The 20,580-nt window shown below is 43.3% G+C and overlaps 1 protein-coding gene across 1 annotated transcript in view; it reads right to left on the reverse strand.

Moving 5' to 3' along the window:
- The window catches only part of IL2RA (interleukin 2 receptor subunit alpha), a 37,837-nt gene that overhangs the window by 4,961 nt on the left and 12,296 nt on the right, over nt 1-20,580 (reverse strand). The window contains exons 2-3 of the mRNA XM_060003756.1: nt 2,886-3,068; nt 1,180-1,293 (exon numbers count right to left, since the gene is read on the reverse strand). Of these exons, the coding sequence (XP_059859739.1) occupies nt 1,180-1,293; nt 2,886-3,068 (297 nt within the window). The remainder of the gene's footprint in view (nt 1-1,179; nt 1,294-2,885; nt 3,069-20,580) is intronic.

Raw genomic sequence — 20,580 nt, forward strand, 5'->3', positions numbered from 1 at the left:
CAGCACAAAGTCAGAGTGAAGAGGGCTGGAAACAGCATGTTGCAGAGTAGTCCTTGGATTAGTCATTGGGTTTTAGTTTTTTTAATTAATAGAAGCTGAAAATAAATTCAGACTAGTTTAAATAATCAGTAGCAAGATCCCTGTTCTAATTCAGGAGACCCAAGGCCTTATTTCAGTCCTATTACGTGAGTTTAGCCAAGTCTTTAAATGTCTCTGTGTCTCAATTTATTCAGTGAATTGAAGTAATATTTCCTGCTCCCCGACTCACTGGCTTCTGAGGTTCAAATGAGATTATATACAATGTTGTAAAGTTCTTCGTAAGGTTATAAAATTAGCATTGGACCATGGGGTCTTGTAAGGTCAGCTGGTCCCCCACAAGGCTCAGGTTTTCCTAATGGACTCTCTTTCTTCCTGATGTTATGGCTTGACTTCAACATTTTTTTTTTTTTTTTTTGAGGTACGCGGGGCCTCTCACTGTTGTGGCCTCTCCCGTTGCAGAGCAACGGACTGGGGCTCCGGACACGCAGGCTCAGTGGCCATGGCTCACGGGCCCAGCCGCTCCGCAGCATGTGGGATCTTCCCGGACCGGGGCACGAACCCGCGTCCCCTGCATCGGCAGGTGGACTCTCAACCCCTGTGCCACCAGGGAAGCCCCAACGTTATTAATTTTGGGAAGTTGGGGCGGCAACTCACTAGGCCACAGCCTATTAGCTAGGAGGTGTTTGTCCGCAGCTTCCAGAGGCACCAGTGTGGCACCGCCCACTTCACCACCCTGTCCTGTAAGGAACGTCTGGAAGTAAATTGCTTTGCTTGGAGTTCACTGCCTTGTACTTAAGGGGAAAACACAGCATCTCTTTGAGGGCAGGGGTGACCGTCTACTCAGGTTTGTACTGTCTGGCCGCAGTGCCTGGCACAGTTTGTCCCCAAACATGCTTTTTGAATTGAATTGAAATGAAGTGAATTGAATTGAGTTCTATTTGGCCAGTTCCCAAACCCGGAGGCAACCCAGAGCCCAGGTTGGCTGCTGTAAGAGTGGCTTGAAATGCTGAGCAAACAGCCTGCAAACACTACACAATAGTTCTCGTCCACATGACATCCTTAGGAAAGAGGACAGCAGGACAGATCCTCCTCCTCTGGGGCACACATCCTGTACCTGCAAGAGAATGGGTCCCCTCTTACCTGGAAGGTTAGCTTGGCCTGTGGGCTGCATTTGGCTCTGCATTTCTGTGGTCGTTTCTTCAGTCTGTTCTTTGAGTCCAGGAGTAACTTGTTTTCCTGGAGTCTTAGGGGAGGCTAGAGAGTATGGATGGAATGAAGAAGATAGCTTCACAAAAGTTTAAAAGAGAACACACTCTTCATGTATTCATTTGCTCAAAAAGAGAGTCTTTCTAGGGTCTGTGATGTGCCAGGCAATATCAGGGGATACTGGGATTATAAAGATGATCCCCACACACCCTGCCCTTGGGGGGCTCTCAGGGGGCCTGTTCCTGGCCAGTGCAGCACTGGCCTGTCAGGCAGGTTTCCTGTACATGATGTCAGTGGCCTACAACGTGTTTCTGAAGGAGCTGAGATTTTTCTGGTGGAATTGTTTGTGTCTGTGTGTCTCTCCAAAAGGGACGCCATTCTGGCCATCAACCCCATCAACACTGTACGTGGGGATGAGTGTGGTAGCGAGAGGAGCTATTAATTCAACAGCCCGCCCACTCCTCTGTTTCCCAAGGCAGTTCATTTAAAAGTTAGAGAGAGGCCCTCCTAAAGCAATGACAATGGTGCAGCCACTATGGAGAACAGTACCGATGTCCTTAAAGAACTAAAAATAGAGCTACCATATGATGCAGCAACCCCACTCCTGGGTATATATCCAGAAAAGACGAAAACTCTAATTCAAAAAGATACATACACCCCAATGTTCATAGCAGCACTATTCACAATAGCCAAGACATGGAAGCAACATGTCACCAACAGATGAATGGATAAAGAAGATGTAGTGTGTGTGTGTGTGTGTGTGTGTGTGTGTGTGTGTATAGTGGAATACTACTCATTCATAAAAAAGAATGAAATAATGCCATTTGCAGCAACATGGATGGATCTACAGATTATCATACTAAGTGAAATAAGTCAGTCAGAGAAAGACAAATATCCTATGATATCTTTTATGTGTGGAATCTAATCAACAGTGCTAATAAACTTATTTACAAGACAGAAACAGACTCACAGACATAGAAAACAAACTTATGGTTACCAAAGGGAAAAAGTGTGGGAGGGATATATTAGGAGTATGGGATTAACAGACACACACTACTATATATAAAACAGGTGAATAACAAGACTTTACTGTAAGGCACAGGGAACTATATTCAATACCTTGTAATAATCTATAATGGAAAAACATCTGAAACAGTGTGTGTGTATACACAAAACGGAATCACTTTACTGTACACCTGAGACTAACACAACATTGTAAATCAACTATACTTCAATTTAAAAATTGTGATAAAATGTGCATAACATAAAATGTACCATTTTTAAGTGTACAGTTCAGTGACATGAGCTACATTCACATCACTGTGAACTAGAATTATTTTTAGTTGTTTAGTAATTATTAGTGTAATGTCTGTCCTCCCTCGCTCCCCCCGAAGTATAGGTTCCTTGAGGGCTGGGTCTGTCATATCCCCAAGTATCTGGAACAGGCCTTGGAACTAGGAGACACTCATTCAATATCTGTTCAGTGAATGACTATTCTGGGAACCACCAACATTAGTTTCCACGTAGATGGGGCGGCCCGTTTTTGTCTGTAGGGCCGTGCGAATAATAGTTGAAGCGCTGTCTCCCTCTTTGCTCCAGTTTTTCTCCTTCCCTCCGGGGTTACAAATGGAAACACTTACAGGTGCTGTCGCAGTGGCATCTGTTTTCCCAGGCAGAGTGGCTGGAGTTTCCTGTGCAGCGCATGAAGGACGACCTTCTGCGGAAGCCTTTCTTGCAGTCGCAGTTTATCATGGTGCCCACCTCATACCTGAGGACCTTGAACATGGCGTTTCTGAGACTCGGTGGGTCTTCAAGACAAGCATCTGCCAAGACAAAAAGGCGCCTTAGGAGTCCAGGAGCTTCCAAACATGGGCATATGATTGAATCACACGTTCCTTCGCTCGATTTAAGGGGTTTTGTATGTACCCCGCTGTTTCCTGGAGAGAAACTAAGGCTGTTGAAGTTTCTTTAGAAACCTTCATATCAGAGATGGTTCAGAATTTAACTTCAGCCAAGTTCACCTCCAAACTACAGTGTCTTTCAAACGAAATGAATAGAAACGAATGAGATTTTATTCTGAATATGCCTCCTGCTGAGCAAGTATAGAATGAGGGGGCACAAGGGACATGAGCAAAGGGAGGGACGAACCACATTGATTTAATTGAGGGATGAGATGTGTCTGTGAGAAATACTTTGAAGGAAATAAAGATTGTCCGACTTTCTGTAATTAATGATTCTGTAAGGTTGTTTATTTTTGAAGAAATATTTGTAAAGTGCTTCACTCAATGTCTGGTGAGTAGGAAATGTGTGTTTCTCACCCACCTACCCACCTCTAAGTTTACCAAATTCCTTCTCACACCACGAAGACCTGACCCTTCCTCGCCCCCCACAATAGTCACTGGCTTCCCACTAAAGACACTTGAATAGTTGAACACCCAACTATTATGGGAGGAAAAGGTGCTGGTCTCATCAGAGCAATGATTCCATTGTATATCTCACGACAAATTCTCCTGCTTCAAGAGATGAGATTTTTCAGGAAAAAGTCACAGGCTGGATAAAGGAAGCGGACGGGAAGGACCACAGGAAACAGAAAAAAGGGAGGCAGCCAGGGCTCCCACATCTGGCCTTGCCACCCAGCAAACGGGCACAGGGTCCGGGCAGGTTGCTGCACTCGCTGCTGGCAGAGGACCATCTGCCGATCGTCTGTTAATCACTCAGGGTGGAGTGGAGCTTCTCTGAGCCCTCACAGTCCGCCCAGCATCTTGTCATCCTGGAGACCACCCCCAGCCAAGATGCGGGACCCTCCTGACACCCTTAAGAAGGTGAGGTGAGGGGCTTCCCTAGTGGCGCAGTGCTTGAGAGTCCGCCTGCTGATGCAGGGGTCATGGGTTCGTACCCCTGTTTGGGAAGATCCCACATGCCACGTAGCGGCTGGGCCCGTGAGCCATGGCTGCTGAGCCTGCGTGTCCGGAGCCTGTGCTCCGCAATGGGAGAGGCCACAACAGTGAGAGGCCCGTGTATCGCAAAAAAAAAAAAAAAAAAAAGAAGGTGAGGTGAACCTGGACAGCTTGTCCCACCTCTAACCAAGAAGGGACTACACAAAAGCAGTTTGAATAGCTCACTGGGCCAGCAGTTGTAGAGGAACATGTAAAATAATGTAAATTCCAGGAATTATAATAATCATAAGGCAAGAAACACAGCATGGTGGAAAGAGGAGAAGGATAGGTTTCTAAATTGTAGTTCTTCCAGCTTACTAGGTATACAGCTTTATTGTTTTTACGTATCTAAGACTTGGCTTCCTTTTTTGTAAAATGGGTATAATAATTATTTTACTGATTTCTTTTAAATATTACATGAAATAACATATTAAGGTAACTTGCAGAGCACCTGGCACATAATAGGCATAGAATAGATGCTAGTCAGTTGCAAACTATCATATATAGAATGGATAAACAACAAGATCCTACTGTATGACACAGGGAACTATATTCAATATCCTGTGATAAACCATACTGGAAAAGAACATGAAAAAGAATGTATATATGTATGTATAACTGAATCACTTTGCTGTACAGCAGCAATGATCACAACACTGTCAATCAACTGTACTTCAATAAAATTAATTTAAAAAGAAGAAAAAAAAAAGAATAGGTACTAGTTCCGCTCCCTTTTTTTCCTGTCCAGAAAAAGAAAATGTCCAGATAGAGACTCGGCTGAGTTTTACCTTAACCCTTAACTCCTGCAAAAGTTCATCTCTCCCTACAGCCCATGTCATCAGTACCATTCGCTGGCACTTATCATACGTCAATACCAACCAACAAGGTTGGTATCGGAAGGTAAATCTGTTGCTAAAACAAGATGTGTGTAATAATCAGAAAAGCCAAATGAAGGAACGAGGCAAGGATGTTCCCTGTTACCACTGTTTTTCAGCATCATATTGGAAGTCCTAGCTAATACAGTTAGAAAAGAAAAGGAAACAAAAGGTATCCAGATTGGGATGGAAGAAACAAAACTGTCTTTGTTTGTAGAAGACATGTTATCTATGTAGAAAATCTGAAAGAATAGACCAAAAATAAAACCTCATACTAATAAGTGATTACAGCAGGGTTACAAGATACAAAGCTAATATACAAAAGTCAACCACTTTGCTAAATACCAGCAATGACCAAGAGGAAATTGAAATTAGAAGCACAATACCATTTACATTAGCACCCAAAAAAGGAAGTACTTGGGTGTAAGTAAAAAATATATATATATATATGTACAAGATCTACATGAGGAAAAACTATAAAACTCTGATGAAATAAATCAATGAAGAGCTAGATAAATGGAGAGATATTCCATGTTCATGGATAGGAAGATTCAATATTGTCAGTATGTTAGTTCTTCCCAACTTGATCTATAGATTGAAGGCAATCCCAATAAAACGCCCAGCAACTTAATTGGTGGATGACAACAAACTGAATCTAAGTTTATATGAAGAGACAAAAGACTCAGAATAGCTAACACAATATTGACTGAAAGGAGCAAAGTTGGAGGACATACTACCTGACTTCAAGACTTACTATAAAGTTACATTAATCAAGACAGCGTGGTATTGGTGAAAGGACAGACAGATAGATCAGTGGAACAGAATAGAGGGTCCAGAAATAGACCAACTGATCTTTGACAAAGGGGCAAAAGCAATACAGTGGAGCAAAGATAGTCTTTTCAACAAATGGTGCTAGAACAACTGGACATTCCACATGCAAAAATAAAATCTAAACACACATCTTATGTCCCTCACAAAAAGTAACTCAAAATGGATCACAGACCTAAAAGTAAAACGTAAAACTATAAAACTCCTTGAAGATAATATAGGAGAAAATCTAGTTGACCTTGGGTTTGGTGACAACTTTTTAGATGCAACACCAAAGGCACGGTCCATGAAGAAAAGAATTGAGAATCTGGACCTCATTAAAATAAAAAAATTTCCAGAGATTGGCACAACATTGTAAATAAACTATACTTCAGTAAAAAAAAAATAAAAGAAAACAAACCAAAAAAAAGGAGTAGGGTGTTTGTTTTTGTGTTATTTTCTTGTTACCATATGCTTTAAAAAAAATAAATTCTGATTTAACGGAAAAAAAAATTTCTGCTCTTAAGAGACACTGTCACGAGAATGGAAAGACAAGCCACAGACTAGGAGAAAATATTTATATGATAAAGGGCTGGTATCCAAAATATACAAAGAACTCTTAAAACTCAACAGTAAGAACCCTGATTGAAAAAAATGGGCCAAAGTCCTGAACAGACACCTCACCAAAGAAGATATACAGATGGCAAATAAGTATATGAAAAGATGTTCCACATCATGTCATCAGGGAAATGCAAATTAAAACAACAATAAGATGCCACTGCACATGTTTAGAATGACCAAAATTCAGAACACCTAATGCTGGTGAGGATGTGGTGCAACAGAATCCCTCATACATTGTGGATGGGAAAGCAAAATGGTACAGACACTTTGGAAGACAGTTTTGGCAGTTTCTGACAAAACTAAACATACTCTTAATGTACCATCCCGCCATCATGCTTCTTGGTATTTACCCAAAGGAGTTGAAAAGCTGAGTCCACAGAAAAACCTGCACACGGATGTTTCTAGCAGCTTTATTAATAATTGTCAAAATTTGGAAGTAATCTTAGATGTCCCTCAGTAAATGAGTGGATAAATAAACTGTGGTACATTCGGACAATGGGATGTTACCCAATGCTAAAAAGAAATGAATTCTCAAGCCATGAAAAGACATAGAGGAAACTTTAATGCATATTACTAAGTGAAAGAAGACAATCTTAAAAGGCTATACACTGTATGAGTCCAACTATATGACATTCTAGAAAAGGAAAAACTATGAAGGTCGTAAAAAGAATTGGTAGGTTGCCAGGGAGTAGGGAGGAGGAAGGGATGAATATGTGTAGCACAGAGGATTTTTAGGGCAGTGAAATTACTCTGTAGGACACCATAATGATGGATACCTATTAGTCCAAACCCACAGAATATACAACACCAAGAGTGAACCCTAATGTAAACTATGGACTTTAGGCAACGATGATGCATCAGTGTAGGTTTATCAATGGTGACAAACGTACAATCTGGTGGGGGATGTTGATAATGTGACAATGGGGGAGGCTGTGCATGTGTGATGTCAGGAGTATATGGGAAATCTCTGTACCTTCTGCTCAATTTTACTGTGAACCTAAAGCTGTTCTAAAAAGTAAAGCCTATTAAAAAAGAACAACTTACAAGCACACAATGGACATTCCCTGAGCTAGATAAAATAATTGAAGGGGAAAAGAAAAACAGCCCATGAGGACTTCTGCTTCCGACCATGACAAAATTTATCTTCCTGCTGAAAGCAACTTTAAAAAACAGACAAAATATGTGAACAAGAGTTTGCAGGCATTTAGCAACGGGCAGTGCAGCACAGCATTATTTGAGAGGAAGGAAACACATGAAGTGAGCCCACCATTGCCATGGCTTTCCTCCTGGGGCACTTTCCTGCCAGGTAGCACCAAAGTGGAGCCAGCAGAGTGGTGGCCTCACTGACCTGAAGGGGGAAAAAATCAGAGCCCTAGGCTGCTGGCATGGGTGGAATTTGTGGGATGGGGCTCTAGAGAGGAGGGGGGCAGAAGTGTGTGTGAGGATACTCTTCGGGTTTTTAATCCAGCAGCTGGGCTGAATATGAACAGGGCAGGACCCTGTGACTTAGAACCAACTCCCTGCTGTGGAGACTGAGAGAAGAATAGTTATACCAAATTTTATTTACAAAAACAGGCATCTGTTGCCTGTTGCCAGTTGTGGCTATATTTATATCAGAGAGTAGATTTCAAAGTAAGAAACATTAGTCACAGATGACTTGGTTGGTTCCATGAAATTACTGAGAAATCTCCAAAATAACTATGAGAACTTATCAAATTTAGCGATCTCAATATACAAAAATCACTTGTGGTTATACTGTGAGCAACCAATTAGAAAATTAAAAATTTTAAAACAATCCCATTTACAATAGTATGAAAAGACATAACATACTCAGGAATAAATTTACTGAAAACTCACAAGGCCTTTAAACTGAAAGTTCTGAAACACTGCTAACATAAAGAATTATATAACTGGAGTAATGCACAATATTTATGGATTGGGAGTTTCTTTTTTTTTTTAAAGATGTCAACTTATCTTAAATTGATCAATAAACTTAATGCAATTACAATAAAAAAAATCCAACACACTGTTTGGCAGAAATTTGGCAAGACACAGACCTAGAATTTTAAGACAATCTTAAAATGATGTACAAATTTGGAGGATTCACATCATCTGATATCAAGACTTTCTATAAAGTTTCAGTGACCAAGACAGTACATATTGATCAAAGATAGACAAATAGAATAATGGAACAGAGTAGAAAATCCAGAAATAGACTGACATAGGTATATTCAGGTGATTTTTTGCAAACACACCATGGCAATTCAATGAGGGAAGGGAAAATCTCAACAAATGCTTCTGGAACAAGTGATAATTGTATAGGGAAAAAAGAACTTTACTCCACATACAAAAATTAATTTTATTGCATATTTAAACATAAAATATCCATCCATACACCAAATCCATACATTATAGATGTAAACATAAAAGATAAAACTATTACGTTTCTAAAAGAACATAAAGGCAAATAGCTTTGCAAGCTAGGGATAGGCAAAGATTTCCTAGGGAAGACACAAAAAGCACTAACCATAAAATAATAGTAAATTTAAAACTTCTGCTCTTCCTAAGGCATTAAGAACATGAAGAAATGAATGCTACAGGTAGACTGGGAGAAAAATCTTTGCAACACATATATCTGACAAAAAGACTTGTGTCCACATTATACAAAGAACTACAAATCACTACTAAAAGTCAAACAACCCAATAAGTAAATGGGCAAAGACTTGAATGGTCACTTCTCCAAAGAAGATATCTGATTATCAATAAGCACTTGACAATGTGCTGAAGACATCATTAGATATCAAGAAAAAGCAAATTGGAAACCACCATGAAATAGTCCATTAGAATGGGTAAAATGGATAAAAGACTGACAACACCAAATATTGGCAAGGAGCTACTGGAACTCACTTCCATTACTGTTGGGAGTGTAAAATGATGCCAAAACTCAAAGTTTTTAAAATGAAGTTAAATATATACCTGCCCTATGATCCAGCCGTTCCACTCCTTGGTATCTATCTAGGAGGAGTGAAAGCACATATCTACAAAAAGACTTAAGCAAAACATTTATAGTAGCTTTGAATAATCTCAAAAACATTATGTTGAACAAAAGAAGACAGACACAAAATACAAACACTGTTTGATTCCATTTATATGAAGTTTACGAAAAGACAAAACTAGTATGCAGAAAGAAGTCAAAGTAGTGGTTGCTTGTGGTGGGTGGGGATTGACTGGAAGGAGACAGTAGGGGGATGGAAACATGAGTGTACATCTTTGCCCTGCTGACAAATTGAAATTATAATGGACTTGTCACAGTTCAAGTCAGGGGGCCATTGAGGACCCGGTCTCAGACATGTCCCTGCACCACTGAGAACTTGAATTTTCTCTGAACTGCATCAAACTTAAGGACACCACCAGCCATTTTCAAAACAATATCAGCCAGCAGCTGCAACCTTATGGTCTCAAGGTCTCCCCTTGAAATTATGCAACCATTTCAGACCCCAACCAATTCTTACTCAATAAGCACCCTTACTGCTTGCCAGCTCCAATTATAATTCTTGATAGACAACTCATGTCACTAACTGTAACCTTGTGGGGGTTTGCCTTTATAAGTGTCCCCTATTTTGTAGCTGGGGAAACAATTCAAGGTCTTCTTGAATCTGTGTCACTGGGGCATTCCTAACAAACCCCAAATAACACCTTTTTATTTCAATCAGGTCTCCGTTTCTGAAATTTTGGTTAACAGCCCAGACTCGTCAAATTGTACACTTCAGATCTGTGCATTTCACCACATGTAATTTTACTTCAAAAAAATCATTAAGAAGTATATTGAGCAATTCTCGTGATTATCCACTAGCACAAATAATCAAGGATTGACCTCAGCCGCATTTGGAATCTGACGACTCAACCACAAACCAAGAGAGTTTCTAAACACAGAAATTTGAAACGAAGGCAGACAGATTGCCTTCGGGGCAACTTTGTGTCCTTAAAAACTATTTACATGATGATGTGCTTTTCTAAATTAGGCCATGGGAATTTCCAGGATCATCATAAATTAGCCTGAGCATCTGAGGTGGTCATGCGGGGACAAGAGAAATTTCCAGAACTTCTTAACTCCCACAGACTTGCCTTTTATAAAAGCATCTTTCCTGGAATCTAGAAGCACTGAAACTTCCCTGGTCTATAGCTAAGAACTAGTAAAGAACTTGACTATAACCCTTTTCCCTGGAACCACGTGAAGAGTGTTCCAAGTATCACCTTAAGAAAGTGTGTGTGTTGGGGGCAGGGGAGTGTGCAGGAAAGGTAGACCTGGGGTGCCGGCGGTGTTTCTTTTAACAGGAATAAATCTGGGATTTTTAAAAGCCCTTCTCAGGGCGGTGTCGTAAAAGAAACAGCTGTACAACATCTTAAAGAAAAGGATGAAAACACTTTATCTCTCCTGAAATCTTGCAGAGGAACATTGAAGGGCAGTTCTGTTTATGTGACTCAGCAAAATGTCTTTACAGCCTCCTTCCCCATATTATCACTTACAAATTTTCACACAGCATGGCCGCTGCCTCATTCTCTAGTTTTACTCCAAAAGCTCTAAAATTTCTCGAAATTCAGCAAACAGGGGCTGTTTCTGCCTTTACTCTTGCACCCACCTTTCCAGATCTATTTCTTGCTTCCACCAGAGGCTCTGACTTTCTAGCAGAAATTATTCTCTGCTCTCAGCTCTGGCCCATTCTCCCAGCTCAGGAGGCAAATGCAGAATTTTTTTTGGAAGGTGGGAAGGGAAATGTTTTCTCTCTGTCATTTTTAAGTATTGGTGCATTTCCAGATTGGATGTCATTTTCTCTTCTGAGAGCTTTGAAAGTGTGTGCTGCCTGCAGATTGGAGGAAAAAATTGAGACTACTAGCCTCGTGTTGGGACTTGGGGTGAATGCTCAGAGCTGGGACACTGGGGCCCCTGGAGGGGTCCTACCATGGGCTCCGAGGAACATTGCTGTGGTCTTGCCTCCTACCTTTTATGTAGGCAGAGGGGAAAGAGAGCCAGTAATTATCATTCATCCTGAAAAATCCCAAGGGATTTTCCCGAAGGCCTTGCATTGAGAGTTAAACTGAGCTCTTCTGATGTTGAAAGTGTTTCACATCTTATTTCAAATTTTTGCTAAGAATGGTACCTGGAAAGACACAGGCAGGACCCCATATGTCCCACCCCCTGCGCCCACCCAGCCTCCATCCCTGTCCCTGAAACACTGTCCCAGGTGCATCCTCCCTTGGGATATTTGTAGGCTTGTTGCCTCCAGGAATTCCCGGCTCAACTGAAATGCAGGAATTCATTGCTGCCTTTGACTTCTTCAGCCGACATTAGCGACAGTAATTGAGAGCCACCTTGCTCTGGGCTGTGTCACCGCACAGGTCTGGGAGGAAGGTGGCTGAGGGTGACGGACCCTGGGACACGCTTCGTCTTTTTTTCTGTGTTGTTTTGCCTTTTGTTTTCCCTCCACTGAATTGCTAGAGGCTCACCTCCTCCATCTCACCACGCCCATGCTAGGGAGGGAAAGATTAGGCATTCGTAGGTTACACAGCAACAGATTTAGGGATTCAGACCAGCTTTTGTGTCTCCCAGGCGTCTGCTCTCTCCTTTCCGCCACTGTTCCCAGAAGGACAGTCGTACAGCTTCTACTGCTTGGGTTTCCAATAAAAGATGAGAAACTTGGTGAAACGAGGCACTCCCTTCTCTTCCTCTAAGTGGCCTGTCACTCACTAAGAGAGACAAGAGATGCAGACCAGGGCTTCCTGATTGGATCTGGAATGCTGACACCCTTTCTCTCATTTAGCATATGACCTCAACTCCACTCCCCTAAATAAAGCTACCCCTTGGTGTCTTGCTGTTTTGTTTTTAGAAGGGAACAGAACTAAGGTAAATTTTGTGCTTATATATTTTTGTGTTCCTCGAGTTAACCAGAAATATCAACACCTGGAAGGCAGTCGGTCCTTTGAGCTGGGAAGTTGGTTTCCTACAGCTGGTAGGACTCTCTGCTTCACTTGTTCACAGCAGAGCTTCTCAAACTTTAATGTGTGCACACGTGGCTTGGGGGGCTTGTTAAATGCACATCTGGGCACAGTGGGGTGAGTGTGGAGGCTGAAACTATTTCTCTCGAGCGCCCCAATGCTGCAGGGGCTGTAGCCGCACTCAGCACCCAGCAGTGGCTGCCCCGTCTTCCCCCCTCTTCTGCCCCCTCCGGAGGGCCCGCCTCCCCAAGGGGACCGAGAGCGGGGCCCTCAGGCGGGGCTGAATCTGCTTACAGAACACTTCGTTCCCAGGCAAAGCATCTAAAAGGGTGCAGTGAGAGCTCCCCTGGCTGGAGGAAAGGTGGGTGGGTGAAAATGGCTGTGGGCAAGGTGATTTTTTTAAAAAATTCTTTTCTGATGTTGTTCAAAATGAGAGAGCACTCATCTGGCCCTTGTGGCCTGTGTAACGTGAAAGATAAGGAAAAGGAAGGGGCTTCAAAAGGATGTGGACAGGGTCTGAGATAAGATTCTTTGCTCTGTGGATGAATCAAGGTCAAGTTTTGTTTACCCGTACAGCCCAGCCAGCACTGAGTGCATGGCTTCATCTTTGTGTCCTTCTGCTTGGCCGTCTATACAATAGGGATCGGGGATGAACATTAGAATAACTCACTAAGCACAGAAACTTCTAGATGATGATTTACTAAGCTTTATGCAAGGGACATAGGAGTCCATCAAGAGTTTGGGGCACTGGATAAAGAAATTGTGTCGTTCTTGACCTAAAGACATTCATCTTCTGTGTCAGATCTGAGAAGAAGCCCAAGATATACCTAATGTCAAAGACAGTCTCCAAATTCCTTGGGAAATCCACCCAGCAGTCTGAGCCTTATAGAAAGCGGGTGTTTTGGGTTCAAAATAAAATATTATAGGACATGTTGACTATTCCTCTCAATAGGATCCCAGGATCTGAGAGCTGGGAGAAACCCCAAAGATGATTTAGGTTAATCTCCCCTTTTGTTGATAAGGAAACAGCCCGAGTGCCGTTCCTCCAATTGTGGCAAACCTGGGAGTAGAACGGAGCCCTGACTCCCAGTTCAGTGCTTTCTCATCGTTATCTTCAGGAACGAGTATGCTTCTCACCCTGCTATGGAAGGTTCTCTCTAGCTAGGAGTTAGAGCTATGTCTAAAGTATCTGGGTTACTGGGAAGTGTTTGTGAGATGTTGTGGTTTAATTCAGATCATTATCTTTGAAGTCAGAGAGCTCAGGTCCTCCATTTGGGGCTATTTATGTAATAGTAACTCACATCTGAGCCCTGCCTGTGTGCTGCTCACTTGTAGAGATCACCTTCCATGCTCACTACAACCCTCAAAGGGACATATTGTCACCCCACTCTGTACAGCAGGAGATTGAGTTTCAGAGAGATTCAGTCAATCGCCCAGGTCACACAGCTCAAGGTAATGGGATCAGAATCACAAGAAAGCCCACTATTGCTGCCCTTATGTCTACCTTTAAAAAAAAATCTCACTTTTACTTCCAGGAAATTCTTTCAAATAGCAAACATAAATGTCTCAGGAAGAAGCAAGGAAGAAGAGATCAGAGTGTGGAGAAAAGGTTTGCATGGACCTCAGGTCGCCGTAAGAGCTCAGAGGGCTATGCAGTTGGTTTCTCTGTAGGAGTGAGATTCAAAATGTTGAACAAGCAGGGTAGCAGGGTCAGGAACCAAGGATGCCAATGAGGATGAAGCCGAGGGTCCTGGAGCCCTGTCTGCCACACGGTAACCCTTCAGTGCCGATATGTGGGAGGAGCCAGGGGAATGAGTAGGGAGGGTCATTTGACAGGTTCAAAGCAGCAGGTGTTTACCAACAAGCTTGGAAGTATTTCAAATTTTAACAACCAGTATGACGAAGGCAGTGATTCTCAAAACTTTTGGTATCAGGACCCCTTTATACTCTCAAAAATTACTGAGGACCCCCCCGCAAAGCTTTTGTTTTTGTGGGTTATGTCCATCATTGTTTGCCATATTAGAAATTAAAACTGAGAAAGTTTGAGTACATGTTTATTAATTCTTTTTTTTTTACATCTTTATTGGAGTATAACTGCTTTACAATGGTGTGTTAGTTTCTGCTTTATAACAAAGTGAATCAGTTATACATATACATATGTTCCCATATCTCTTCCCTCTTGTGTCTCCGTCCCTCCCACCCTCCCTATCCCACCCCTCTAGGTGGTCACAAAGCACTGAGCTGATCTCCCTGTGCTATGCGGCTGCTTCCCACTAGCTATCTACCTTACGTTTGGTAGTGTATATATGTCCATGCCACTCTCTCGCTTTGTCACAGCTTACCCTTCCCCCTCCCCATATCCTCAAGTCCATTCTCTAGTAGGTCTGCGTCTTTATTCCTGTCTTACCCCTAGGTTCTTCATGACATTTTTTTTCTTAAATTCCATATATATGTGTTAGCATACGGTATTTGTTTTTCTCTTTCTGACTTACTTCACTCTGTATGACAGACTCTAGGTCCATCCACCTCATTACAAATAGCTCAATTTCTATTAATTCATTTTTAAGTAACAGTAACAAGCCCTCACACATATGAACTAATCTGATCCTGACAAGTATACTATGAAGTGGACATTAGCATGATTACTGCCATTTTACAAATGAGACATCAAGGCACAACGAGGTTTGGAGAATTGCCTGAGGTCACCCAGCGAGGTCGCCCAGCTAGAGGACCCACAGGGATGGAGCTGGAGGCTCATCTAGGCTTCCGAGCCGTGGTCTTGACAGGATGCTGTGCTGCCTCTTCTAAATTCCTACCTCTAGCCCTGAGCTCTAGTCTAGACAGAATGCCTTCCACCTTTCCTTCTGGCCATCCTCTGGTACTTCAACTCTGTTCAAAACTTCTAGGTGAAGATACTATTTCTTCTTCTACTTAACATTGCCATTGGGGTTTTAGTCAATTCAATCAGATGAAAGAATGTAGGGGCATAAAAACTGGAAAGAAAAGAAATAAAGCTATCTCTGCTTGCAGATTATACGGTAGTGCGTCTAGTAAACCCAAGAGAATCAATGGTGGGAGTAATAAAATAATGAAATAATTTTAAAAGAGAGCAATCAAGAGTGATACTAAAGAAGTGTGGCATGGGATGGGTAGGGAAGAAACACTTTTTTTTACAGGATAATGCCAGCTAAGGAATGCAGAAAGATGGATCACAAGGGAATTGTGTGCAGAAAGGTGGATCTCAAGGGAATTATGTGCAGAAAGATGGATCGTAAGAGAATTACGTGCAGAAAGGGAATTAGGTTGAGTGAAAAAAGCCAGTTTCAAAGGTTACATATTGTGTGATTCCATTTATTTTGCAGTCTTAAAAATGACAAAATTATAGAGATGGAGAGCAGCTTAGTGTCTGCCAGGGATTAGGGAGGAAGGAGGCGTGTGGCTGTGGCCATGATAGGGCAGCGGGAAGGATCCTTGTGAAGAGAACTGCTGTGTATCTTGGCTCTGGTGATGGTCACATGAATCTACACATGTGGGACAGTTGTGTAGAACCAAAGACACACATGCACGGATGAGAGCATATAAAATTGGTGAGATCTGAGTAAGACTGATGGATTGTAGCAAGGTCAATTTCCTGGTTGTGATATCATGCTATAATTTGGAGGTAAGTTGAATGAAGGCTATATTGGATCTCTCGATATTATTATTTACAACTGCATGTGAGTCTATAATTATCTCAAAATAAAAAGTTAAAAACATAGATTTACAATAGCTGGTCCAAGATCAAGCAGAACTAGAATTTGAACCCAGCTCATTCTAAACTCCACAGCCCAACATCTTAACCATTACAATACAGAGCTTCAATACATAGTTATCAAAATCTACATAATCTTTTACCCATGCATCCTATATCTGGAAATGTATCCTGAGAAAATCACAAAATAAAAACTTTATACATAAAAAAAAGTTAAAAACAAACACACACACGAACAATCCTCTGTTCCTCTTCTTGTCCTTGTTTCTCTTGGTGACCCTGACATTCCTGTGATGTGACACTTCAGCATCTCCCTTAAATTCCACTTTCCTTTGCTGTCAGGTCCAAACCCTTCTCAAGAGTCCTTGCTTAGACCTCTGCGGGAGCCTCGCCCACGCCCCCTCTCTTCTGTAACGTTCACCACTCTCCTGCAGCCCTCCCAGCTGCAGACCCGCCAGAGCAGTAGCATCTTATCATTTCCCTCCACCTCCCGTGTCTCCCCGCCTCCGATATGTCTTTTAAAATATCGTCAAGCCAAGCATCCTAGGGTCCCAGAGCACAGAGCTGATGCGCTAGTGTCACGGTAAATGCCTGCAGGTGAGGTATTCTCTGCCTCCGTGATTCACCGCTGGGTACCACAACTGCCCCTCCCTCTTTTTCCTTTAATCTGGGAAGTGAGTTTGTCAAACACTGGACTCCCTCCTGTCGGGAGGGATTGACAGCATTTCCTTGCTTTGCTTTGGGGACTGAGTCTGCCGATCAAATAGCAGATGGCAGATTCCTCAGAGCCATTAAGGAGCTTGTGACCATAGGAGCTTCTTAGATACTCCAGGTCACTGCCTTTGCCACGCTGATTGGTTTTCTGGGCCTCCTGGCGTGGTGCCCCTGATGAGGGGGTGGAATCCTTCCTGGCCTGTGAGCCAGGTAAGGAGGAAGGCTGCTCCTGGCTGTACCTCGTATGAAGGGTGAACAGGGTTCACCTGGCAGGTTCGGCAGAATATGTCACCCTGGCAGGGGGAATGCCAGGTTCAGGGGACTATAAGTGGAATGTTTGCTGGAGTGTGAATGGCAAGGGTGTGAATGACAGAAATGTATCTGTGGAAGTAATGTAAGTGAAAGGACCTTGATATCTGTAAAATGTCCCACAAGTCTTGATTGTTGCTATTATTATCTCTCGAGCAGTGTTGTTTTTAGGACCAAATGATAAAATATGTAAGGTTCCTTCGTGAGTTGGAAAAAAAATTATCTAAAATGTTAATTACTTAAAGCTTGATTGTGTCAGAGCAAGGAAATGGAGTTTCTTTTGACGTCATCTTCTAAGGACTATTTATGAGAATTCTGCATTCGTTTCCTTCCTCTCACCTATATTCACAATGGCCTTCACATCTAATAAAACATGGTCAACTTCCTGATCACTGCCGACTAGCTCCCCATGGTTTAATTTGAAAACTTCCAGTCATTTCTGGTTGTTGTTGGCTGTCCATGTCACCTACTATTTATTTAAACTGTTTCTTCAACGTGGGCAGCCGTAGGCACTGAAAGAATGCTTGAGTGTATTGGCAATTGCGTCGATATTATGGTCTATTAATCAGTTAATTCAGACACATATCCATCTTTGTTTAGCATAAATGCTGAGGGGAACGTGGCAGACCCAAGTTTGTTTGTGCTCAGGGCTGGGGGGATGGGTTAAGGCAATTTAATGGCATCAAAGAAAAGGTGTCTGATTCCCTGGGTAAGAATAAGAGGGGAGGCTGTGTACTCTGAAGGGGAAGATCTCAGTGCAGCTGGGCTCATTCTGCAGTAATTAGCATCCTTCATCTGTGAGTTCTGTGTGTGTCTGACCCACAGTTTCTGAGACCCGGCTGGGCCTCCCAGGCCAAAGAGTCAGAATTTCCACTACCCAAGAATGAGTGACTCATGGGGTAAGATCCTTCTGGAGAACATCTTCTTCCTTAATCAACACTTATTACCAAGAAAAAAGAAGGTGGGGGAGATGGGTGGGAATCCAGTTATTTTCTCTTTCCCTTGGAAGGGAAAAAAGGAGACTGAGAACCGACAATATTCCTCCCAGAAGCTGTCCCTGAATCAAAGCTCTCGTGTTTCGGGGTCTCACATGCTTCTGTGAATGAAATTTTGGGGGTGGTTGTGTTTTGCCCCTGGGAGCCTAGCTGATAACAAACTTCTGTACTTGAAAGGGTTAACCACAAGTTTACTGCAGAATGTCAACCTGATGAAAATTAAAGGTTGTCAGATAAGAAAAACAAGGGGGATAGAAATAGACCCGTGTTTTTTCTCTGAAATTGAAAAGCAGTTTTCCTTCAAATCTTTGAAACCCATTTCTTGGGACGAAATAATGTTTTTCGTAGAAATGTGCTACGTTGGTGAATCCCACCCACTGTCCCACCCATTCGGGTCTCTAACAGCAGCTGGCCACGCTGACATGGACCCTAAGTGTGGCAGGCACCCCAAATCCACATGTACAGAGCCTGGGGGGACCCGGGTCAGGTGTTGCCAGCAGGAACCCACACCTGCCGCCTCCACTCCACCTCCCGGGGATGCCCGCCATCCCCCTAACTCTGGGACACTCTTCTTCACGCCTCAAGAATCACACTCAGTTTTAAACAAGACACACGTGTGTGCTGTTTGGATTCAATGTTTGAGGCCCCCTTGCCCCCCCAAATCCGTATGCCGAATCCTTACTGTCCAGCGTGATGGTGTTAGAAGGTGGGGCCTTGAGGTGAGATGAGGCCATGAGGGTGGAGCCTCAGGGGTGAGTTTGTGCCCCTGTAGGAGTCATGAGACAGCCGGCATCCTCTCTGCTTCCAGCCATGTGGGGACACAACGGCCCTCCCCCAAACCCCACCACGCAAGCCCCCTGATCCCAGCCTCCAGGAATAAGTGAGGAATGAAGTTCTGTTGTTCTGAGCCCCCCAGGCTTTGGTATTCTGTTAGAGCAGCCTGCACAGACATCACCGTGCGTTTTGGATGGGGATCAGACCCTTGCGTGGAGAATGTCAATCCAGACATGGACATGGAGGCCACAGACTGCCCGGAGGGGAAGGTGCTGATTTAGGTTCTGGGGTTCTCGGTGCTTTGGGAGCAGCCCTGATCTGCTTGTCCACTGTGACTCGCTTAAGTCGGGTTCAGGGTAGACAAACAGCAGCCTGAACGTATTTCCCAAATCTGCATGTCGGCAGGCGCTGCCCCATAAACAGAAGAAGGATGAGGATGTGTCAGAGTGGGCGCATGATGGGGTGGGTGACACAGGGTCGAGAGGAGGTTATGTTAGGATCGTCGATTAAATGAGACCCAAAGCCCTCCCGGTACTCCAGGGACTGGCCTCAGAGAAGCAGCCTCAACTGAAAGGCTTTTGATGAATTCAGTCTGTGGACTCAGCCTGGGCTGTCCTCCCTTGGCCGGCACTGAAGGAAACGGGCTCCGTGTTCCCCAGAGCGCCCTTTAAAGGCGCCTTCCCTAAATTCTTAGGTAGCACCGAAATCCGGCCCTCTGCCCAGTGCCGTAGGTGGGTGCTGTTCCTTTCAACAGACACCTCAGGCTTGACGACCACAGATGATGGTCCTGCAAGGGGCATTTGTGTCGGGCTTCTTATAGAATTTAAACCCCAGGTGGCAGCGCTTTCCCAGGGCATGGGAACTTAAGACCTGTTACCGTGATTCACTGGGAATTGCTTTGCGCTGAAAAGGACAGATGGGACTCGCCAAGGATGTGGTAATTGTAGCGTGAACTAGATAGACTTCCTTCCGTAGTGTGAACTGATACCTTCAGTCCTGCTTACAAATGGACCGGATGCAGGTAGGGGAGCTTGCCGGCCGCTGGGGGGCTGAATAGCTCGGTCAGCACAGGGCTGAAGGGATGACTTTTCACTCCGCTATAGGGTGTTTATTAAGCCGTAGAATGTCGGGACAGAAAGGGGCTTAGAGACCCTCCCTATCCATCTCCTCGCATGCTTAGACAGTGCCCACTCTGTCCAAGGTGTGTGAGACATTGCACACCGGGCACTGATCGGGGTACATATATGGACCTCTCTGGTCCTCACAGCCCCCTATGAAGTGGGCTGTTAGGAATATTCATGACAATTAATACAATGATTATTATATAGTACATTATTATAATTAAAATATTAAATGTATAATTGATATACAAAGTACTACAGTATGATTAATATAGTTATAAATAAGAAACATTTAAATATGATTAATTATTACATAGTCATTCTTACTGGCTCTGTGTCATACACGATGGCGGTGAGGCCCCGACAGGGTCAGTGACCTTCGCGGAGTCGCACAGCTGGTCGGTGTGAGGCCAGCGTTTGGATCCGCAGCCTCACAGA

This window comes from Delphinus delphis, chromosome 2 (assembly GCF_949987515.2).
Source record: "Delphinus delphis chromosome 2, mDelDel1.2, whole genome shotgun sequence".
Taxonomy (NCBI): domain Eukaryota; kingdom Metazoa; phylum Chordata; class Mammalia; order Artiodactyla; family Delphinidae; genus Delphinus; species Delphinus delphis.